We start from the raw sequence: 24,639 nt of genomic DNA, 5'->3' as shown, positions 1-24,639 counted from the left end.
GGAGAGGCGCCTCTCGCCTGAAACCCCAGTCACCTGTGTCGAAATCGAGCCGAGGTGAAGTCTGAGCCCGAGAAGGGAGCCTCCCCATTTTGCCAGAGAACGACTCCAGCGTGGCGAGGAGGTAAATACTCCACCCAGCATCAGTTTTCCTACCTCGGCAAGTAACGGCTGAAAAGTCAGGATGTCAATTTTTTGCTCCACACATTTTTTAAGTCTATCTGGTATCGGATACTGTGGAAGAAAACTGGGAAGTTGTCGTCTTGAATTCCTTAAAAAATAAATTCTGAAGTTAAAAACAATTCTTAACCACCAGGCATTTTATACTACACATCACATTTTCACTTATCCTTTTCTGTTTTAGAAAGACCAAAGTTCATTCTCTCACTGAAAATAACTGAGACATGAATAACTGGCCTAAGTGAGCAGTTCGCACTTTTAGCTTTGGGATCCTTTCTGCCAGCAGCTCTCGCAGAGAAGCGTCTGCCAGCAGAGGCGGCTCCGCTGCCCTGGCTGCAGGAGAGCAGGGCTGGAGGCCCGGGAACCCCTGGAACCAGCGAGTTTGTGAAGGTTGGCTTTAACCTTCTAACTAGCCAAACTCTTACCACTGCGCTTTCCCTACAGGACGCGAGTGCTGGACGCTGTGCCCGCACTACCACTGTGAGGACACGTCTGCAGGTGGCTCTGCCTGGCTCCTGCCTTCCATTTGCTTTGCTTTTGCTTCTCAGCCGTGATTTCTCTGGGGAAATTCAGTTTCACCCTCAAGCTTCCGGGAGCAGGACCCAGAGCTGGAGCCGCCTGGCGGGGTCCCAGCAGGACGCGCAGGGCCTGTGAGGCCAGGGCCATGCTGCAGGGCACCTGCGTGGGCAGCGCCAGACACCTGGCCTTCCAGCCAACCTGACTGGCAGGAAGCAGTGTCCTGGAGATGCCCCTGGGCAGTGACAATGTGTTAATGTTCACAGGGAAATAACTGGGGTTAAATCAAATGTGGTTGTTGGTCTGTATTTTTTCCTCTTCTAGTTAAGCCAAATTACAACCAGAAAGCTGCTCGGTGCACCGCTACCCGAGAACCAGGGCTCCCAAAGTCTCCTCACTCTGCTGCTTTGCAGCCCCGGTGCTTCCTGCCCCCCGTCTGGGCTCCGTCCCTACAGGATGCCCCTCCTCCATGTGACCAGGATCATTCCTACTTGCGGAGCAACTGCTCTCCGACAGGAAACTGCATTTGACATGCCTTTCCTCATTTAATTCTCAAACCCTGACATGCCTTTCCTCATTTAATTCTCAAATCTCAACAGGTAGCAACTATCATTTTACAAATGCAAACAAGCGCTCAGAGAGGTTAAGACACTTGCCCAAGGCCACACAGCTTCCTACTGGTCGTGCTGTGATTCATACAATCTAACTCCAAAGGTAAACAACCACACAATATTCTCTTCTGCTAACAGATTTTTCCTTCAGCCTGCAATTTAGCAGACATCCATAATTCCTCAGCTTAAACTGTTACTGGGCCAACATGTGGTTGGAAATTCAGAGTTTTCCAACATTAGAGAAGTAAAACGTCTCACCCTCCGAGGGCTCTGGGCAGCACAGAGCTCAGGCCCACCAGTACTGCAGCTAATGGGTGACTGTTCACATCACGTGGGACAAAGTCACCGACCACCCTCACAGGTTGACAGGCAGGATTTTCTGGCACCAAACTTAAAAAAAAAAAAAATCTGCTTTTCAGAGCTTTTTGGTTTATAACCGCAGAAGAGAACATGTGAACCTGAGTACTTTCCAGAGACCACACCCCGGTTAAAACCTGGGCAGCCCCAGGATCCCAGCCACGGGGCACTAGCAGGCCACACGCTGCTCTCCTCAAGGTCATTCTTAAATGGGCCACATCTTCAACAGGCTTTGAGGGACCAAGCACTCCTGCTGCCACCACACGAGCTACCCGGGAGGTGACGGGAGCTGGGCACAAGCCCATCCTGCTCAGAGAGTCGCCCCCGAGACCTGCCAGGGCAGGGTGGGGCTGGAGGGTGCGGACCACCTCCCTCAGACTTCACACTAGACCGAAGGGTTCCCTGCAGATGTGTCCCTGGCCCAAACGCTGCGTGGAAGGAGGTGCAAACCCAGCTTTCCCTCCTGTGTCACCTCCCCCAGCCGGGAGGTGACCATCACCTGCCAGCACTGTCTGCGTCCCCGTAAGGGACAGAGCCGCCAGACCAAGAGCCACCCACGCAGTTGCGGTACCTTTTCTGTGTGGTCACGACAACTGTAGTTTTTGTGGATACTAATGCTTGGGAACTTCTAGGCTTTTTCCAAGAAAATGGCTCACGGACAGCTATCAGTGACTCCTCGCCACTTACAACATTTACTTCAAGGTATCGCCCAATTAGGAAATCGGAAAAACAGAGCAAAAGCAGTTCCTTGCAGCGGCCAGAATTTCTTGGGGAAAAAAACAAAACAAAACAAAATGAAATTCAGTTTCAGTCAATAAGATAGACAGATTCAACATCATTTCCCTTTCAGCACACAAGGAAAGTTGCAGGGCTTTTAAACAATGGTCCTCCTTTGTTTTTGTTGTTGTTCGTTTTTTGAGACAGGGTCTTGCTCTGTCACCCAGGCTAGAGTGCAGTGGTGTCATCTCAGCTCACTGCAGCCTCACACTCCTGGGCTCAAGTGATCCTCCCGCCTCCACCTCCTTTGTAGCTGGGAATCCAGGTACACGTCACTATGTCTTGCTAATTTTTCTATTTTTCGCAGAGACAGAGTGTTGCTATGTTGCTCAGGCCTGTCTTGAACTCCTGGCCTCAAGCAATCCTCCCTCCTTGGCCTCCCGAAGTGCTGGGATTATAGGTGTGAGCCACCACGCCTGGCCCATCCTTAGTTTGTAACAATTCTTTTTACAGAGAAAAGAGACTTTCTAAAATAACCAATGTAATATTTTCTCAAGATAAAAATTAAGCACCTAAAATAGTCTTTTCTGTAATTCTCAAACTTAAGAATAGGAAAAACATTTTCAATATTCTCAAGCTTAAATCAGAATTGTATAACATGACCAAAAATATGCACTATTTTTAGCTTGCTTTCTGCCCAATTCCTTCTGTGCTCTGGCTGAGGCTACTCTGCGTACACTGTGCTTGGCTCTCACAGCTTCTTTGCCTGTTTCTAGGCTGTCATAATGTTAAAAAAAATCACTTAAGCTGGCTGCATCTCACACAGCCAACCGAAGACCGCATACTTCTTTTTCCTTTTTTTTTTGAGACAGAGTCTTGCTCTGTAGCCTGGGCTAGAGTACCGTGGCGTCAGCCTAGCTCATAGCAACCTCCATCTCCTGGGCTCAAGTGAACCTCCTGCCTCGGACTCCTGAGTAGCTGGGACTACAGGTGAGCACCACCATGCCTGGCTAATTTTTCTGTTTTTAGTAGAGACGGGGTCTCGCTCTTGCTCAGGCTGGTCTCAAACTCCCGACCTCAAGCAATCCTCCCTCCTTGGCCTCCCAGAGTGCTAGGATTACAGGGGTGAGCCACTATGCCTGGCCTAGACTACATATTTAATTGTCACCCGCAGTTTGATGTCTGATGGGCTTAAGGCAAGGCAGTGATTTAATCTCATTTAAGTATTTTTAAAAATTTACAATTAGCAAATGTGGAGGAGAAGTAAGAAGGCCTGGAGCCCAAATGCCCAGCTGGAAGCTGACCACACACTTTCAGGCAGCTCACATAGTGGGGGGCATGTGGGGAGAGCCGGTAGAGGGACCAGCGACCTACAGGTCCCAGCCGGGCGGGACCAACCTGGAGGGAGAGAAGAGGTGCCCTGGGGCAGGGGTGGGAGAGCACGGAGGCCTCAGGGCTCGTGAGGAAGGCAGTGAGGAGGAGCAGCCGGGACGGCCAAGGACAGAAGGGCTGAGAGCAGAGGGAGCTCACGCCTGAACATGCCTCACAGACGCCCCGTTTTCTCTGTGAAGTTGGGGGTCGGGTGCTAAGGCCGTGTGGATGTCTCTGGGCCACAGCATCCGTCGCGTCAAGTGGGCAAAGCTCACGTAGCCATTTTCTGACCAATGTTTTTTCTTATGATTTTGTCACATCAAAATGCTTGTGAGTACTTTTTATGACATCCAACCCAGCAGTGTCACAGATGAAACCTAAAAAGCCAATGTGCAAATGCGCCCGCAGCGGCTCTTTCCAGACCTCCAGTCACGTACTTTGCGTCACACACAACCACCACGGAGGTCTTGCCCCCTGGAGGGACGAGCACCCCAGGCTCGGGCTCTGCCACCTGCTGCCTCAGTAGCGGGCCTCCTCGTCCTCCGCTTTCTCCTTCACAGGGACGGTCACCTGGGAAATGAAATTTAAACCCCAGCTCAGACGAGAAAGCAAGCTCTCTCTCAGTGCTGGCACGCCCAGTGGAAATGAGGAAACACACACTCTCTCTCACACGCACACTAAACACTGGGCGAAGCCTCCGGTGGTGGCTGACAAAAGACACAGGGAGAAAGCAGCCAGAAGCGGGAGGGGCGGAGCAGCAGCCTGGCCACACTGCGGGCGAAGCCCTGCACCACGCGGCCCGGCGATGCCCCACAGCAACCCCCCCTGGTTTGGAAACGTGCGGGAAATGGCCACCACCTGAAGCACTTCTAAGTATCGGTCAAGCTATTTCCGTCCCTCTCCCAGCCCGAAACACCAAGAGGAGAAGGGCCCAAAGCCAAAGAGCTCAGAGCAGGAAGTGCCACGGTGGCCGGTGGCCGGGGTGTTCTGGCCACCGCACCCACCTCCACCGGCAGCCCCAGGCTCCCTCGGCCCACCCGACCTTGACCTTGCGTGCTGAGAGCGGAAGTGTCTGTCTACCTGGAGAGACATTTCTGTTGTCCACCACACTGCTCTCTGGCGTTGGACAGGTTTTGTGTTTTCGGTAGCTATTTAATGAATTAATATTTTCATCTGATAAATTCTTTTCCTTCTCAGGCACAGAAACAAAAGATACTGCTGGGCCTGCTTGGGCTTCATCCAGCACCTGGAATCTGAACTGCCTGGCTTTATCCCAGCCAGCCAGTCTGCAGCTGACCAAGTTTTGAGGAAGGTCTCCTTTATTCCTGGAGAAAGAAAATCAGCCATAAATACAGACAGGGTTTCTAAAGGTAAGATATGCAGTTAGCATAAAACACAAAATTCAGTCCAGGAAATGGCGACTGCAAATGCCTTTATAAATATAAATAAAATAGATATTTTGGGGTAAAAATATTTGAAAGGATCTTCATAAAGGGAAAAAATGAGCAAAGTTGGTTCCACAGAAATTCTTAAAATCACAGTTTAAAGGCCACTAGTATAACATGATTTAAACTTTTAAGTGGTAAACTTACTCAATCCAGATCACCATAGTTTTACTTTCTCCTTCCTTTAATGTGCCAAAATGTGTCATCTGTGTAACTTCAACGTCTCCTTTGTTCTTCAGCAAAACGGCTCCGTAGGGCTCCTCGGCTGCCTCACCAGCAGCCCCGGCATCTCTGCAAAAAGCCCGGAGACAGGCGTCCCTCCGCAGGCCACAGCCCCGCCCGGCCCTGAGGACAGACCGCAGGAGGAGGGGCAGAGACTCCCACCCAAATACAGGGGGCGCTCAGCAGGCCCCGGCTTCCAGGAGGATGGAAAATCATCTTAAACGAAGAAAATCGCAAACCCGTGAAGCTGGAGAAAAGGGGGCACATGGGGCATCCTGCAGGCTGTGCTCCCCACCCTACTGGCCCCCACTTTCTATACCATCTCCCCTCTTTTCTCCCAGGCTACAGGGGAGGGAGGCACAAAACTCACTAAACTTGCCTTTAGAAAGACTTTTGCTGCTTTGAAACATTTGAGATCAGATGAGAAGTTTCTCTTTGGAAAATGAGCAGCTTTTACTGCCCCCTCAAAACGGACCTGTTTACCTCTCCTCCTCCTGCTGACAGTACCGTGAAGCAGGCTCAGGTCTCCACGCTTTTGTCCCCAGCTCCCCCAGAAAGTTAGCCTGGCCCTGCAGCGCCACTGGGAACACGGGGCCTCCAGGACGAGCGCTGCCAACCTGGCCCTGCCCACAACCCCGGGAGGTTCCCAGCGCACAGTGACTCGGCCCCTGGGCTGGCACCTGCCCGGCCCTCTGTTCTCCCCCACACGGGCCCACATGACCAGGTGCACACGTAACCCCCTCCCTCGAGCCCCTGGGCTGGAGCAGGAGCACAGGGAGCAGTCAGACCCTGTCAGCTGACAGCTTCTGCTGGCAGATGGGGTGGGGGGTGACTGTGAAGGAGGAAGGAAGTCACTGCCAGGTTTGTGACTCATCCACCCACAGAACAGGCTGCTTAGTTCCTGGGAAGACCCCAGGAGGCTCGGGGCCTGGGAGGGCTGCAGAAGCTGACTCTGCACCATCTGCTTTGTGCTGGGTCAGACACGGGGTCAGGAGTGCAGGGGAGCGGCCTGGCCCGCATGGGGCCTGCGAGCCCAGGAGCAGCCAGGGCTATCCTGGCTTCAGCTTCCGCCCACAGCTTCTCCCCATGGTGGGGAGGCCTGAGCAGGGATGGAGGGCGCAGAAAGGCTGCTGGGCAGAAACAGGTCTTTTTCAAGCATTTCTGGCCTAAAGAGAAGAGTCAGGAAAGCGTGTGTTTAACGACACGGGTGCTTCCTTAAAGGGGCACGTGGCGCATGTGACTGTACCACCTGAGAATGCTGCAGTCTGGGCCCACGGCCACACCAGAGGGCCCTTGCTTCCTGGGTCCTCTGCAAGAAGGAGACTCACAGCCTCTTCCCGATGCAGACGCAGGAGGGGGTGCAGGTCAGCACGCCTGGGCCTCTCACCTCCTGGTAACACCAGGCTTGGCAGGTGGGGCTGAAGGCAGGACTCCTGTGGCCACTGGGTGCAGAGAGCAGGTGAGGGCCGTGCGTCTGGCTTCCCTGCCCCGGGGCACTCTCCAGAAGCAGAGCAGGGTCTCCCAGGAAGGGGACCCAGGCACTGAGTGGCCAAGCGAGCGTCTGCCAGCAGGATGAGGGCTGGCTGCAGGATTCCTCCAGGCCAAGCCGTCCCGTGTCCTGCCCAGCAGCGCCGTTCTGGTGCCCCACTGTCCGCACATGCCTGTCGCCTGGTTCTCACACGGGCTGCCTGTCTGCACCCGGACACCGAGGTGGGTGAGGAAGGCAAACGCCTTCCCCACACAGAACCCACGTGCTGCCAAGGGGGTGAGGCAACAATAGGGTGAAGAAGGAAACGGTGAGCGGCTCAGTGGTGGTGAACGAGGAGGAGAAAAGGCAGGGGAGGAAGGGGCTCGGGGCTGCGGCTGCTGCGTGAACAGGGGGCTCAGGGGAGCCCCACCACGCTTCACAGACTCATGGGTAGGAGGCGTGGCCCTGCACACAGATACAGCACATTGATAATTTTAATGTTCAATGTGTTTTTTAAAAAATCAAAATGAGAAAGAACAAAAGACATAGAAATCCACCAAAAATGCCAATCACCAACACAAGATAAGGACGAAGACAGACCCTTCAACACCACCTTCGGTCGACCTCCAGAGGGCTCCTAACCACCGACCAGGACCTGCACGTCTCCCCTCTGGCTTGTTAAAGTAACTCTCAGAATACACTTAAATCAAGCCTTTCCCTCCCAGAGAAGAAAAGCACTGTCTCATTACCGCCTTTCCACCGGGGTTATGCAAACTGCTCTCCAGAGGTAGCAGGACTGGCTGCTCTCCACCACCACGGCGCTGACGATGTCGCCTCTCCGGGGGACATACCCGTCCGGCAGCTTCAGACAGTCCAAGGAGAAGAAGATGCTGTCCTCCATCACTCCGTTCCTGCCACACAGGCTGGAGATGCAGACCTGTGGGCACAGCGCCCGGACGTCACGGAACAGCACGGGCCGCAGGCACGCCCCCTCCCCCCGTGTCAGCCCGCCCAGGCACCCCACTGCCCAGACAAGGTTGGGTCCTCGGGGTGGAGCCCTGCTCCCCCGAGAACCTCACCCGCGGTGGGACACACGCAGGAAGGGGCCCTGGCGCCCAGGCTGAGGTGCGGGAAGGGGCCGTGTCGAGGGCTACATCACAGCCGCGCTGGAGCCCCTCATGCAAACACCCCCTCGCTCCCAGTCTCCTCTCCCCAAACCATATCAGCCTCCACCAGGAAGCTCACATCCCACCTCCCACCCCACTTTCTCCACGGTTCTGACACACACACCGAACACTTCCACACGGAAACCACACACCTCAGGACTTAATCATGCCAGCACTCTAGATTAGCCTCCACTTCCTTAAGGAAACAAAACTTTTCAGTAAGAGAATAGGCTCCTCTTTGGCCAAGACTAAACTTTATCTTGGCTTCCCAACACATCCAGGAAACTCCTGGGCCGTGAAAATTATCCCCGGACAGCAGGTCTGGCAGAACCACGGGAAGAACCGCTCGTTGGCATGCTACCTTGTCCACGCGCTTGTATCTCAGCGGCTTCACGGACACGGCCTCGCTGCTCCACGTGCCGGGCCGGATCCAGTACTCAGCCTCCACCCAGTCTCCCTTGCAGGGCTGGAAACCTGAGAGGCCAGGAGCAAACCCAGCAGGGTTAAGGCGTCGTACAATTACTCTCGAGTCGTGACACACTGAAGTCATTTCTGTTACAGCTCAGCTAGGTCTGAACTTCTTAAAAAGCACTTTCTACCAGGGTGAGAAACCAGTTTATCAACCTTATTCTCCTCTAGATTTAGCCAGTTAAATGGAGTGGAGAACTACACAGACCGACCTGTCCAGAAAGACAACTGTTGTACCAGGGTCTTATCTGTTTAGCATATTCCCTGTACTTTGCAATTAAAAAAAACCTCAAAGTACTATTATTAACCACTGCAATAAAATGAGCTGCAGACTTCAGATTCTAGAAGGTGCCGGTACACATGTGGTGCACAGGTCCACTAACGCGCATGTAAGGGGCGGGTGGCAGTGCCCTTCCCCCTTTCCCTGACACAGTGTTTGTATCCCGCCCTGCCGGGGACACAGGCAGGGAGCTTGGTGGCAGAGGGACGGGCACACAGGTGTCCCAGCTCAGGCGTGGGGAAGCGCCATGCCCCAGCCAGCCCCGTGGCGTACGACGGCCTGCAGGATACCAGGTGCCACTGGCCCTGCGGCGGGCAGGGCTGGTGGGGAACCGCAGGCTGAGCAATGTGACTGGCCGAGCAGTCCTGACGGAACAGAGGGCGCGTGTGCACAGGTTGGGTATGGGACAAGGTGTGAAGTGACAGCTAGCTACACCCTTCTTGTTATTTTGCAATGACAAGTAATAAGCTCAAAAAGTAGAAGTATGTAACCGAATACCGAGTTTGTGTCTCCAGAAAGCTAGTTACGAACACGTAACTGAGCCCACACACCTGCTGACACCTACGTTCAGCCCAGGACTGTCTGAGAACAGGAGACGGATCTGGCAGAGCACCGACCTCAGGGTCAGCTGGCACCTTACGAAGACAGATGCAGCTGTAGGAATACAGTGTGTGCAAACCACGCCTCCATTTATCACATAATTATTTACCATAATTTTGATAATTTATTTCATATTTTCCTGGGCATACGTGAAAAGTGAAGTGGAATGGTTGATGTGCCAGTTCTATAAACAGTTACTTTAAAGAAAAAGCCAAGTAAACAAACTGAAATAACCATTTTTTTCCATCAGAATCATGGACTCAAAATAAAGATTTCAGAGCACTGTTTTAAAGGAGAAATATCTGACCTTATTGTGACTACTACTGTAAATTCAGTTTAAAAATCCACTCCAGAAAATAAAAGCATTTGTTTTCACAGTGATAACATGATTTTGATAGAATAAAGCACCACAATACAAATACGATGCCCACATATGAAGAAACCCATGAAGCAGGAATGAACTTGGAACCAACCGGCACACACATGGTCCCTGCCTCCACACGTGCTTCCGTGTTCAATTGCCTGAACACATGCTGTAGCAGTTAAAATTTACAAGCATATGTATGTAACTGAACTACACAAGTCCTGTGACAGAGCTAAGATTAATAAAACACACACACACACACACACACACACACACGGTGGGGTCTGTGGCCCCCACCATCTGCACTTCACAAACGCGTGGACCCGAAGAGCCATTCTGTAAATCACCCTGGGGCCCTACCACGTGCTCCTTTTTTTTTTTTTAAGTAAGACCTCTAAATTTTGGTTACACATTTTTCAAATCAGGTGAAAATCTTTAATCGAAGTATTTAATAAATATAGAGCCAAAACTCTTCAGCTTTTGGTATCTGTTGCAAATTGTAGTTATTGAAAATAAAGCTTGTAAACAGGAAGATACATAAGCAACGGAAGAAATGAACCAATTAGATCCTGGAAGCTTGACAGGCACATACAAATGAGAGCCACAGTTCGATGACTGGACTTGAGAACACAACTTGTGAAGCCCTCACCGCCCTGGGCAGGCCGGGACTCTGCACTGGGTGAAACTGAGACGGCCCACGTGCTCCGGAGACCACAGACACAACTCGTTTGATGAATTTTAGTTTATAAAAATGTTTCAACAGTTATGTACTCTGAATAGAGGCAAAAAGAGTGCCCGAGAAAACATTTGTTCTGAAATAGTTATATGTTTCAATAGGAAAAAAACCCAGAATTGTAAATATCTCACATTTTGCAGAATTTGCTGAACTTACTAATATTTCCTCCATTAAAAATATTACAGCCCACAGGAAAGAGTAAACCAAAGGTGCCTACAATTTCAAATTCATCAACCACAAAGTGCAACTTTGAAGAAGACTCCAGGCAATTATATGAAAAAATAAAATTAACATCATACTGGAAAACGTACTTTTTTCAGAAAAGTACCACTCAGATACTAAGGAATTGAAGTATGTTAGTATGTATCAAGAATGTAATGTCCAGATAATCACTATGAACATTGTTTTAGTAAACCCAGCTATTATTTTTCTTTTTTAAAGAAAGATTTTTGAAAATAATTTCTGAATGATACTACTTTAAAGGTCTGCTAATGTAGTAAGATCAATATTAGCCAATATATAAATATTTCAAAATGATTTAATTTTAATTAACCTTAACGGCCCTTTCACTTCTCAGATGGGTACTGGTTTGGACACTAAATCGTGTGGTCACCCTGGCCACAGCCCTGGCTGTGAAGCGGCTGCTCCGCAAAAGCTGTGGCCTGGGGAGGGGACAGAAGCCTCCGCCGGGCACCAGGCAGGGGGAGCCCATCCCTCACTTGCCACCTGCTGCCCCCCACCCTCTGTTAGTGCTGTCCCTGAGCACTGAGAGTGAGGCCACAGTCCACACGGGGAAAGGCTGGGGAGGGGGGGACCTGGGGAGGCTGTGAAGTCCGTCTGGTGCAGCGGGAAGTGCTCCAGCCTGGGGACTAGGGAGAGCGGGTGGTGGGCCCAGGCAGGCTTTAGAGTGACAACCTGAGGACCTCAGGAACACTGGGCATGAACGCAGGCTGCACTGCCCGCCACAGAGGCATCTAGCACAGGGCAGACCCTGCTGGGCCAGGCCTAGCACTGTGTGCTTGGCCTAGGGAAGGTCTCAGGAAAGGACTTGGGGCTTCCTCTTCATCCTCTAAGTGGGTGCACAAACCAGCGTCATTAGAAAATAAAGCCAGCATCTGGTGTGTGACTCAGCAGGGCACCGTGGCCACACTGGTGCCATGAGGCCGTGCACCATCAACCTGGCTGCAGGACGACCAGGTGCTTACCTGGGAACGAAGAGGAATGAGACGGGACCACCACACACTCACAGGTCAGATCCCACCTTTAGGCCACCGGATCTCACCAGGGGCCATTCTGTCCCCCAGGGGCCATCTGGCAATGTCGGCAGACATTCCAAGCTGTCACAACACCAGGGTGGGGGCAGGATGCTGCTCGATATCCCACAATGCACCAGGCAGGCCCAGCCACAGAGAATGGTTCAGGACCAAAGGGACTGTGCTGTTCAAACACACGTGAGCACACTCTTCTCCAGAGATGTGCCCCCAAACACACACACTGTCCACATCTGCTCGACTCCCACACTACAAGTATGCCTCCACCTCAGCCGCCCGAGTGAGCCGGACCTCACCCGGTTACTCGGAGGGTTGCTGAGGAGGGAACAGAGGCAGGGCAGCACGCATCACCCGGCCTCTCCTCCTGCCCCACCTGTGACCCTCAGCTGCGTCCCTCCTGCACGCAGGGAGGACCCCAGGCTGCCCCACCCCCGTTCTACCACACGACCTTCACAGTTTCTGCAGAGCACGAGACATCCAGTTGTTTCGTCTGTTCACTGTCTGCTCTTGCCCCCACTAGAATTTGAATTCCGTGAAGCAGTCTTGGCACGGTGAGGCACACCAGTATTTGTTGAATTAATGTCAAGAAGAAAACAGCACCTTCTAACTTTCCCGTAAGTAAATGAAAACTTTAGCAGGATTTTCCTTTTCTCGCCTCTATTTCAGAGATTATAAACAAAGTTTCATGGGGACACCAGCCACAGCCTCTCGCTCAGGTATGTCCCTGGCTGCTTCCAGCTACAGATGCCTCCGTCCCAGAGAGCAGGGTCTCTGCAGACACCTCACACGACCCCCAGGCTGCACGGCCTGGCCCTGCGGAGTGTGCTGACCTCTGTTTTAGAGTCCCATGATCATCTTTTTTTCACATTGTATTTCTCTTTCAAGAATGTTCTTTTGCCACATCATTAGTTTTTATAATCATATCAACAGCAATTTTGACATATTTGTCCGGCTCTCTCTCAGCCTTGAGAGAACTCGAGTCCCCTCGCCTGAGATTTGTGTACCAGGAAATTCCCCAGCCTGAGGTTAGCAGCCCCAGCCCGTCTCGGTCCCCAGGGCAACCTTCTCTTCGGTGCCTCACCCACATCCACAGCATCAAGCCACTGCTGGTCTTCTCCACCTGAGACGTGTCTCCCCGAGGCCCCCAGGAGGGGCTTTCTGTGAGCACGGGTGAGGGGCCGGGACGATCACTAGCATCTTTCCCAAGAACTGAGAGTTTCTCCAACAGGGCAGAGATTTTAAAATCCCCATAGTCACCTATCAATTTCATCCTGGGGACCTCATGGTTAGCAATCGAAGTCTAGAAGAGTAAAAGCACTCTTTCACTCCTCCAGGAAAGTAGTGGGCCGAGCCGACCGCTCTTGGGCTCCCAGGCTACCGGCACCTGACTGTGCTCAAGGCGGCAGAAGAGCCTGCTCCTACTCATCTTCCGGCACTCGGACGGGCAGCCTGTACAGTGGACATCAGCTCAGAACGCACTGCCCCAGGCAGCCTCCCCAGCCCTGCCCTGTACCACGTACACACAGGGAGGAGAGGCCGAGTCTCCTCTTAGTCTCACTGTCCAGCTCCTTACTCACTGCTGCAGGCAGCAGGTGCACAGTAAACGGCTGTTAAACTAAACCCAATAAATGGCATCAAGAAATTATGTCTTCAGGCATAAAAACAAAACCTTAGATCAGCCAAAAATGAAAGGTACAAGGCTATCCCCAAGCCCAAATATTTTAAAACATTTGAAGTACTTTCCTTTTATTTTTTTGGAACAGGGTCTTGCTCTGTTACCCAGGCTAGAGTGCCATGGCGTCAGCCTAGCTCACAGCAACCTCAAACTCCTGGGCTCAAGTGATCCTCCTGCCTCAGCCTCCCAAGTATCTGGGGAGCGCTGCCACGACTGGCTAATTTTTCTACTTTTTGTACTGATAGGGTCTTATTCTTACTCAGGTTGGTCTCAAACTCCTGGCCTCAAGCAATCCTCCTGCCTCGGCTTCCCAAAGTGCTAGGATTACAGGCGTGAGCCCCTGCACCTGGCCTGAAAGTACTTTAAAAACATACTTTGTATGTCTGTATACCTGTAACACTGTCGACTTGGATTAGTAACTTAATAATTATATGGAAGGAACTACCCAGAGATTAGAGACTGCATTCAACAAATCAGCACAAAACAAAAGAGAGGACGAGTTTGAACAGTGACCGCCCTCACCCCAAAGTCCACCCTACATTCAAAAGCCTCTGCACAAAGTTGGCACCTGGAGAAGACATCCAGTCCCAAAACCCTCTCAACAAACAAAGCATGCCCAAACTTGATCCTCTCCAGGACATACGCAGCCATCTCAGATTTAATACACGAAAATTATTTAAGACAGAAAAACTTTCAGATGTACAACAGAGACCCCCCCCCCCCAGCATACCTTCACACACACTCTCCAGAGAGAAGTACGTGGTCTGGTTAATGTAGCCGGCGCTTTCCATTAGCGAAGTCACACAGCCGATCAGCACGCGGGGGCTGGAGCCCGACAGCCCCCCACTGTGGTTCTTGCTGTTGTCTTCCCATTTATCAGAGACAGCTTCCACCTGCGGGACAGACAAGCAGCTTTTCAAACCATAGCAAGAGGACCACGAGAAAAGCAGACTACAGGCCGGCATCCCTTAGTCCATCGGGGCCGGGAATTCCAAGATCAAGGGGCCGGTGGATCCAGTGTCTGGTGAGTGTCCTCGTCCTGCTTCATACGTGACATCTTCTCGATGTAGCCTCACCTGGTAGACGGGGATGGGGAGTTCTCCGGGGTATGTCTTATAAGGGCTTCAACCTCATGACTCAATCACCATCAAAGCCCCCACCTCCTAATAACATCACACTGGGGCTCAGAATTTCAGCACATGAATTTCGGGGGATACCACCATTGAGTCCACAGCAGTCCCTTGTGAATACAGATACAAAAGTCTTCAACAAAATATTAGCAAACTGAGTGTAGCAGCATATTAAAAGGCTTGTACACCATGACTAAGTGGGGTTCACCTCGGAATGCAAAGGTGGTTCAATACATGAAAATCACTCAACATAACACACCACACTGATAGGCGGGGAGAAATTACAGAAATATCTCAACTGATACAGAAAAATCATTTGACAAAATTCAATATCCTTTCAAACACAAACACTTAATAAACTAGAAATTGAAGGGAACTCCTTCAACACGCCACACTCAGTGGAGGCAGACCGAAAGCCACACCCCCTCTCCCTCCTCCATTCAACACGGCGCTGGAAGTTCCTGCCAGAACAATGACGCAAGAAAAAAGAAATTAAAAGTGCCCAAATTGTTAAGTAATAAAATTATCTCTGCTCACAGATGGCATGATCTTATCTGTGGAAAACTCTAAAAATTCCACACATACAAAAAACGGTTAGAGCTAATAAATGAATTCAGCAAAGTAACTTGATACAAAGTCAACACACAAAAATCAGTTTTATTTCTATAAACTTACAATGAAGAATCCCAAAAGAAAATTAACAAAACAATTCCATTTACAGCAAAATCAAAAAGAACAGAATACCTAGGAATTAACCAAGGAGACGGAAGACTTTACACACTGCAAACTACAAAATATTGATGGATGAAATTAAAGACCTAAATATTAATAAACGAAAAGACATCCAAGTTCATGAACTGGAAGACTTGGTATTATTAAGAAGACAATACTGCCCATAGCATCCACAGAGTCAATGTAATTCCTGTCGAAATCCCATCAGTGTATTTTCATATAAACAGAAAAACTCATCCTAAAATTCACACGGAATCTCAAGGGCTCCTGAGTAGCCAACACAGTCTTGAAAAGGTATAACAAAATGGGGGTCTCATACTTCCTAATTTCAAAGTTTCCTACAAAGCTACAGTTATCAAACAAGTGTGGCACTGGCATGAGGACAGTCATACAGACCAAAGGAACAGAACGGAGAGCGCAGAAAGAAAGCCTCGCACACATGGTCCAACTGACCTTTGACAGGGTGCCAGGACATTCAGCAGGGACGCAGGTTCTCTGTTACAGTCTGTTCAGAAATAGGGAAAACCAGATGTCCGCGTGCAAAAGAATGAGGTTGGACCCTTACCTTACATCGTTTACAAAAATCAACTCAAAATGGATCAAAGACTTAAATTTAAAAAAACTAGAAAACTCTTAGTAGAAAACTGGGGGAATCTTCATGATCTTGGATTAATCAATGGTATCTGAAGTGTGACATCAAAAGTACAGGCAATAAAAAAAGTACAGGCAATTAAAAAAAGACAAATTAGACTTCATCAAAATTTAAACCTTATGTACATCAAAGGATACTATGAAGAAGACAAATGACACGATGAGAGAAAATATTTACAAACTGTGTATCTGATAAGAGATTACTATCCAGAATCTATAAAGAATTCCTACAACTCAACAAGAAAACAATCCAATTTAAAAATGGGCAAAGGATTTGAACAGACACTTCTCCAAAGAAGATACACAGATGGCCAACAAACACCTGAAAAGATGCTCAGCATCACTAGTCATTAGGGAAATGCAAATCAAAGCCACCATGAGATACCACTCCACACCCGCTAGGAGTGGCTGTCAAAAAGAAAAATGAAAACAGCAAGTACTAGAAAGGATATAGAGAAATTGGAACCTTCCTACACTGCCGGTGGGAACATAAAATGTTGCGGCCATTGTGCAAAATAGTTCATTGGTTCCTCAAAAGGTTAAACATGGTTTACCATATGACCCAGAAATTGCACTCCTAGGCATATACCCAAAAAAACTGAAAACAGGGGCTCAGACAGATACTTGTTCATAGCCTCATTATTCATAACAGTCAAAAGGAAGAAAGAGCCCAAGTGTCCATTAGCAGATGAATGGAGAAACAAAATGTGATGTGTCCAACAATGGAATATTACTCCACCATAAAAAGGAACTTTTGATACATGCTACATGGATTAACCTTGACAACATTACACTAAGTAACACAAGGCAGACACAAAAGGACAAATACTGTGTCACTCCACTTGTGTGAGGTATTTAGAATAGGCAGATTCACAGAGACAGAAAGTAGAACAGCGAATAACTGTTTAATGGGTACAGAGTTTCTACTGGGATGCTGAAAAAGTTCTGAAAACAGATCACGGTGATGGTTGCACAATGGGAATGTACGTAACCCCACTGAATTGTACACTTAAATATAATTAAATGATAAATTTTATGGTATATAAATTTTACCACAAGAAAAAACTCAGAGGCACATTCAAATTTATACCAAATGGGATCATATTCATAATGTAAAAATGGTTCACGTTAGGAAACTATTCATATTTTTCATCATATTAATCGTTCAAAGAAACAAAAATTACAGGATAGTCTGGAAGATGCTGAAAAGTACTTGAAAAATATATCACTGATTTATAAAAGCAAGAACTGTGAGTAAAGATGAACACTCCTTCCCATAAAGAAGAAAGATCCTGCCTCCGCGTAAACTGGGAGCAAGCGTAGGGACGGCCGATGCACCAACAGGACAGTGACACCTACAGGCCCCGATGCCCCTTTTCCACACTGTGACATTTCTGAGATCAGGATAAGTCTCACAACCTATGTTTCCATCTTAAATTTTCATTATTAAATTAATGGTGTGTCTTAAAATCAACAGGAGTCTTCTGGGAGATCCTGCTGGGAAAGACCATGTGTGAGCTGCACAACAGCAGCTCAGAGAGCCAGGCACATGTCCACAAAGGTTCTGAGTCCCAGATTACCTTTGTAGGCTTCTAAAACCAGAGCACTTCTTTTTTTTTTTTTTGAGACAGAGTCTCACTCTGTTGCCCAGGCTAGAGTGAGTGCCGTGGCGTCAGCCTAGCTCACAGCAACCTCAGACTCCTGAGCTCAAGCGATCCTCCTGTCTCAGCCTCCCGAGTAGCTGGGACTACAGGCATGCGCCACCATGCCCGGCTAATTTTTTCTATATATATTTTTAGCTGTCCATATAATTTCTTTCTATTTTTAGTAGAGGTGGGGTCTCGCTCTTGCTCAGGCTGGTCTCGAACTCCTGAGCTCAAAGGATCCGCCCACCTCGGCCTCCCAGAGTGCTAGGATTACAGGCGTGAGCCACCGCGCCCGGCCGGGAGCACTTCTTTTAATACACATAAAAAAGTGAGGACTATGGTGTAACTTGAAGTTGCACAGGCAATCTTTGGAGGAAAAAACATAATAAAAAAATTGTAAGAAGAACAAAGAGGGTGGTGTGAGTGAGCCAGTTCCACACCTCTCATGAGGTAAGTCGGTAAATACTAATGTTGGCAAGTGAAGAAAAAACGTAAGCTTATTGTTCCAGTGACTTGAGCATTAGGTGTGAGGTGTGAAAGCGCAGGAGGGGAGCGAGGAGGGAGGCTCTGCTTTGCATTTCGGAGCCTGTAGGCCAGAGCCACCTGTAGGACTTTGTGCAATGACAGAGATGTTCTCTATTTGTGCTGCCCAATTTGCAGTCACTAGCTACATTTAGCACTTGAAATGTGGCAAATGAAACTGACGAACTACTTTTAAATTGTATTATATTTGCTATTAATTAATTTAAGTAGTCACACGTGGGCTGGTGCTACCATATTGAACAGTGCAATTGTAGAATTTGAATTATTTTATTTTTATACATACACATTATTTTAAAATGTGAGAGATGACAGCAAGCATTAAGATGGCACTTACTAACTATAACGGTAATAAAATGCATCTCAAGAATTTTTAAAAAGTAGTTAAGAGCTCAGTAAGTTTTCCAGCTTCCAAAATACATGTAAAAAATCAACACCTAGTCTATGCAGGAAGAAAAAGATTTAATTTGAAAATACAATGTAAAACTACATTGATAATGGAACAGACACACAAAAATTATTGGAAATAAAATTAAGAAATTTGTAGAACCTAAATGAAGAAAACTATTGAACTGAAAAAGAATACAAAGGAAGGCTTAAATAAATGGACAGACATAATTATCTGTGGTTGGGGAAGACTCTGTATGATCCAAATATCGATTATCCTAAAAGGAATCCATAGACTCAGTGCCAATCAAAGCACATATGAGCAGAGGTGGAAAAACAACAAAAAAAGTTTTTACAACACATCAAGCAATTTCATCCAGAAATAAGAGTAGGGAGGGAAACCTCCTTACCACCTGTTACAGGAACCATGTCACTGCAGCCCACAGCACAAGCATCAAGACCGACCGTCACATGCATGTGGGCTTTCGGTGTATGATAAAGGAACCTTCCAGATCAGTAAGGAAAGAGTAAGTGACTCAGTGGAATGATTGGTTACCATTAGGAAAGAATGCCTGGTTCCTTCTCTGTGCACCAAAATAAATTCCAGATTAAATATTCAAATGTTAATAAATGATTTTCAGAGGAAAATCTGAGGGAATTTTTGTAATAAGAAGTGGAATAAGCCTCTCTAAGGATTCTTACAGAGTCCAGAAGCCACATGGAAAAGACACATTTAACTACATAAAATGAAACTCCATAAAGCAAAGTCAAAAGATGACCTTGGGGAAAATACCTACACTTTCATATAATAATTTTCCTTAAAAAGCTCTACTTTCCCTAATAAGTTAATGTACTTTAAGGCCTAAGTGCAAATTGAAGTTTTAAGATTGCTTTTCACTTATTAGATTGGCAAAGATTTCAAAGATCAATAATATCCACATTATTGTCAACACTGGGTAACAGCTAGTCTCTCATTCTGCTCCTGAGAGTATAAATTAGTACATTACTGGCATTGTTAAATCTGTATACCCTTTGACCTAGCAATTCTACCTCCATTAATTTATACTATATATAAAAATCTGTTTTTATATAAAAAAGGAAGTTGCTGAATAAGAGTCCACTAATTATCTCTGCTAATCAGATAACAAAGGGTCCAATAGTGATCATTTTTAACAATAATTTTTAAAACACTAGAAGAACAGACATAGAACTATTAACTGTTCTCCAAGGCATAAATTTATAGGTAAGCTTCACTTTCTGAATTATAAATTTCTATGCCATTTGAATGATTTACAATGACCAACATTTATTTTTTAAAACAGAAATCATTACAAAATATAAGCTGGGTGAGCTGACTCACACCTATAATCCTAGCACTTTGGAAGGCCAAGGCAGAAGGATCACTTGAGGCCAGGAGTTCAAGATCAGCCTGAGCAATGTAGCAAGACCCCCATCTCTACACAAAATAGAAACATAGCTGCATGTGGTGGCGCATGCCTGTAGTCCCAGGTACTTGGGAGGCTGAGGCGGGAGGATCGCTTGAGCCCAGGAGTTTGAGGTTGCTGTGAGCTAATGACGACGCCATCATACAGTAGCCTGAGCAACAGAGTGAGACTGTCTTAAAACGCACGCATGTGTGCGCACCACCCCCCTCACACACAACCAAATAAAAGCACCCCCTCCAAGGTATATTCTACTCACTCCCTCTTGGCTAAGTCACGTCTGAGAGCTTAACTAAACATGAGGAAAGCAATGTGAAACCCCATGGTGAAGACAGAGTGTTCCCAAATGAACTCAGATCTTACCCTGATTGCTTTCAATCCGTTAGACACTTTATTCTCTTCCACAACCGCAATAACTTCCTGTCCGACATTTAGGAGCACTTTGCTAGTCACAGCTTCATTGGAGAAGTAGATCAAATCATCAATCATGCCATAATCACTGCAGTATCTTGTCACAACACCTTGTATGGTTTTCAACTTGGTGTCGCCTGAGATAGGTAAACAAAGAGGTTACAATGGCCACAAGTGCAAGCCCACACTCCGATTAAGCCGGACAGGCAAAGGCAGAGAACGCCAGCAACCATCAGGGACAGGAGCCTAACAGGCTGGATTTGAGGTACGGAGACACCACCTGCAGTGTCATGTTCGGGATGTAGGGTTTAGGAGGTGGATGGCCAGGTTCCTCTGAGGGGCGCAGGTGGTGGACGCGGTGGGGAAAGGCCTGACTCCAGAGCCTGGGGCTCTGCCTGGGTCTGACTTCCAGCTCTTCTACTGCCATTTGCGTGACTCTGGACAAGGTCCTTAACCACACTGCGCCTGGTGTCATCTGTAAAATGGAGACAGTAATCGTTGCTACCCAAGGGAGCTGCTGGAAGGTTAAGTAACAACACACGTGCGTGCACAGTCCTCCGAGTGGCTGACACAGGTCAGGGTGCAGCACAAACTGCTGTTACTTATGTCAGCATCTGGGGAGTCACTAACATGCAGTTCCTACTATTGTTTTCTTTCATCACCATCACCAGCCGCAGCAGCAGCCTCAGAAGCCTGGGGAAGGTCTCTGTAAACATGGCTCTGGCAGGGGTTCAGGGCTTGGGCAGGCAAGTCTGGCTGAGGGGCAGCGCAAGCCCTCGGCCACTCAGTGACGGATCAAGAACCACTGCTGCAGCCACTGTCCTCTGAGTCCTTGATGCACCTCAGCAGACACAGGCAGAACCTCGGGCACCCAGGTTCCACTACAGGCACGGGACCTTAGTGCTGTGTGGAGCTGGGGCTCAAGCTGTCCTTCAAACCAGTAGTTTACCCATGAAACCAGACCAACGAAGCACACTGCTCCAGGCTGCAGTCACTTGCACAGGCGTCAGCACATCTGACACGGACCGCCTTTACCACACGGCCTTCAACAACTGACAACGTTTCTGATGTTGTTTCTGGCTTCTCTTGTGGAGAATTCCATCTTTTTAGGGGCTAAAGAAAGCAACTAGGGAATCACTACTGTGAATTCAATTCCCCTACAGGAGAAATTGGGAGAAAAATATCAGTGAACTTGGGAGGAAGCTGCTGTGTAATTCTGAGAGCCAGGAAAGGGGCAACCTGTCAAAATTGTAAGTACACCCCGGACTGTAGGAAGATGGGTTCAAAAACGACTTGAAGAAAAGAGGAGTGTGATGTCATTATATTCTGAAAGGGCAATTTAAGATGGCTGGGATTCTTATTTTTCAGAGATTTCTAAACACACAACTGCCAAGTGATGGCAATGACAGAGAAATGGGAAAAATACGTAGAGCTGTTTTTTCACGTTACTTGGCACAGATACGAATGCAAAGCAGAAATAAGGAAAAATGGCTCAATAGGGGCACAGACCTAAAAGGACACAAATGTCCAAAAATCATGCAAAATTCTATGTATAGTTAAAAAACCTTTTTATGTCATGCTGGACAGAAGAAGAGAGAGGACGAAGGAAAGGACGTGCCTTAGTTTTAGAACTGAAAAACAGTCAACAGATGACATCAGCGTTTCTCAAACTGTCCCTATTCTACCGAAGATCCGTGAACCAAGTGCGTTAAAAAGAACGCTGAGTGCTGTTTCCCCTCATCTCACATATACACGTGTAAGGCCCGGAACTGCAGAGGCCGGGGTCAGCCGCACAGCTGTGCCCGGGCCCTGCCCGCGGGCAACGGCGAGGCCCGCGGCCCTCAGGTCGCCCTGCCCCGCCGCGCCCCGGCCGGCCCGACGCCTGGAAGGACGCCGGGCTCCGCAGGGCAGGACACGGCAGGCCGCGCCAGCCAGACCCCGCGCCCGCGCCCGCGCCGTCCCCCGGCACCTTCCGCGAGCTCCAGCTCCGGCCGCCCGGCCCCCTCCTCGAGGGTGTCCGCCTTCCTCCAGAAGAAGGCGGCCAACTTCGCCGCGAGGCGCAACATGGCGCTCCACCTCGCTCGCCGCCCACGCACGGCGCACTCTTGTTGCACGCGGCCGGCGCCGCTGCGCTCCCTCGGCCAATGGGGTCGCCGCGCCTGCGCCTGCGCCCTCCTCCCGCCGCCCTGGGCCAATGGGGTCCTAGCGCGTGCCGCCTGCGGTAGCGGTTGGAGGTTGGCCGTTGGCCAGTGTTGCCACGGGAGGGGGGCGAGGTGCCGGTGGGAGTGACGTCAGAGTGAGGGTCGGAGCAGAGGGGCGGGGCGTGTTGACAGATGACAGCAGGCCCCAGGAGCCCCGAGCCCTAACCTGCTCCGGCGCCTGGCCCTCCCGTCCATCCTCACTCAGGCCAGACTCACCCACGTCCCCGGGCAGCGGATCGTGTCGGCTCTGCGGTGCCCGCCGGCCCCTGCCCCGCGGCCTGGCCACTCCCCGCCCAGGCTGGGTGTGGCGCTGCCCCGGCCCTGCAGCGGGTCGGTCCCAGAGCCAAAGCCGCGCGGTCTCCTGTGGACTGGAAACAGTCCTGAGCCCTCTGCTACTGAACGGACCCCTCCCGGCCAAGGAGGCCCAGAAACACCCTAAAACCGAGTTCCCCGCCATGACCGGGTGGGAGGATAAAGCACAATTGGGTGTATGCTTTCCCTTCACGAGTATTCCCGACTCCTGTAGCTTGCAGAATACGTATATCTGACCACCGCGCTCAGTGCAAAATCCTGTTCTCTTTTGTCTGTTCTTGGAAGCATCAGGGCTCAGCTCCCCAACCTGTCGGGATGGCTGCGCAAGAAGCTGCTGCCGTGTATGAGAAATAGAGCTCTCCCTTTTCCAAAGCACAAACCTCATTAATTGTTTTTCAGTTAACCCCATGCTCACAGGTGCCTGGTACCTGGGTGCACCTGCCTTGCCTCCCGGCTGCAGCTTTTGCACAGCTCTGCCAGCGTCCCCTCCTTCTGCACGACTGCCCACACGCCTCCCTCCTACTGGGGCCTGCCCTGGCCCCGCACGTCCCTGCTCTGTTCCCTCGCCCGACCTCTTTTCCTCATGGGGAGAATGGAGTGTGCTGTGTGCGGCACAGTAGCTATCTATCCCGTGTGCTCCCACTCCTGCTGCAGCGTGAACACATGTGGCCTGCTCTGCTCGCTCTGTAAATGCTTGCTGAATGGCTGTGTACATGTGGAAGTGTGTGGGGACCTTGGCAGGAGAGAGGGAGGAAAGGACATTTAAGAACAACAATTTGTTTGAAGACGGTGTGTGAGAATAGGACTTGTTCTAGAAACCAGCATTGCCAGCAGGAACAAGGACTAGAGGGGCTTGCTCTGCAACCTCTGACTCAGGGCAGTGTGTTTGCATTTCTCAGTGGGGAACTTTGGAAAGGAACAGAAATGGTGACATCTGATTAACATTCTTTTTTCAAACAAAAAGAAACAGAAGGGTCAGTCCACTCAGACCAAGTCCCGTTAATCCTGTTTATTGCTTTAAAAGATGTCAGTGAAGAAGTTTGGGAGATTTCTTGTCTATTCACAATAGCTCTTGGCTCCATAGGTTATAGTTTGTGAAAATTATTTCTAATCCTTCTTGCTTAGTTGAGACTAAGACAATGGAGTACATCATGATTTGAAACCTGAGGACTCTGCCCATGTTTAATGTGTGTTCATGGTTTAAGGAGCTGATTTTTCAGAACACTTTGGTTTCAGCCTTTTTACAATGTGCACAAAGCATCTGTGGCTGTAACTGTCAGGGTGCCAGTGTCTCTGGGTGACACATTCGTGTCCTTTTTCTCTGCTTGCTGAGCAGAAATAAAGGGTGCAGTGGGACTGCCAGCCACTGGGGCTGCCCACAGGAACCGCCAGGGCAGAATCCTGAGCAGGCCAAGGGCCACGCCGGCCAAGTGAGTGTGTGCATGTTTATGTGAAGGAAGCTTCCATCGTGTGGTCACGGGGGACAGAAAAAGGCTGCTTGAAGAGAAGCACAAGACCTTTGAACAGAAAGTCACTTGTTTCAGAAACAGGGCCTGCTAGGATTGTGTGCTTGGTGGAATTCTATTCCTAGGTGCACTTCTTTCTTCTGAGACACCCACCGTGGCGCCAGCACCCGAGACCTGCGGTGAATGGAACCCGGGAGGCCCCTTCCTTTCCTAGCTGGGCTAAGACTGTTCTGGGCCAGTGGTTACACAACCAACTCGAATAACAACCAACGCGGAA

General features: G+C 49.3%; 1 protein-coding gene across 1 annotated transcript in view; it reads right to left on the bottom strand.

The window, feature by feature from the left end:
- MOV10L1 (Mov10 like RNA helicase 1) overlaps positions 1 to 22,449 on the bottom strand; it is a 63,563-nt gene extending 41,114 nt beyond the window's left edge. The window contains exons 1-10 of the mRNA XM_069490478.1: positions 22,353 to 22,449; positions 20,336 to 20,520; positions 14,175 to 14,337; positions 8,412 to 8,524; positions 7,634 to 7,821; positions 5,342 to 5,485; positions 4,830 to 5,074; positions 4,187 to 4,319; positions 2,233 to 2,427; positions 154 to 268 (exon numbers count right to left, since the gene is read on the bottom strand). Of these exons, the coding sequence (XP_069346579.1) occupies positions 154 to 268; positions 2,233 to 2,427; positions 4,187 to 4,319; positions 4,830 to 5,074; positions 5,342 to 5,485; positions 7,634 to 7,821; positions 8,412 to 8,524; positions 14,175 to 14,337; positions 20,336 to 20,520; positions 22,353 to 22,449 (1,578 nt within the window). The remainder of the gene's footprint in view (positions 1 to 153; positions 269 to 2,232; positions 2,428 to 4,186; positions 4,320 to 4,829; positions 5,075 to 5,341; positions 5,486 to 7,633; positions 7,822 to 8,411; positions 8,525 to 14,174; positions 14,338 to 20,335; positions 20,521 to 22,352) is intronic.
- Positions 22,450 to 24,639: the final 2,190 nt, after the last annotated feature.

This window comes from Eulemur rufifrons, chromosome 16, assembly GCF_041146395.1.
Source record: "Eulemur rufifrons isolate Redbay chromosome 16, OSU_ERuf_1, whole genome shotgun sequence".
Lineage (NCBI taxonomy): Eukaryota > Metazoa > Chordata > Mammalia > Primates > Lemuridae > Eulemur > Eulemur rufifrons.
This window is presented reverse-complemented; position numbering and strand designations above follow the sequence as displayed.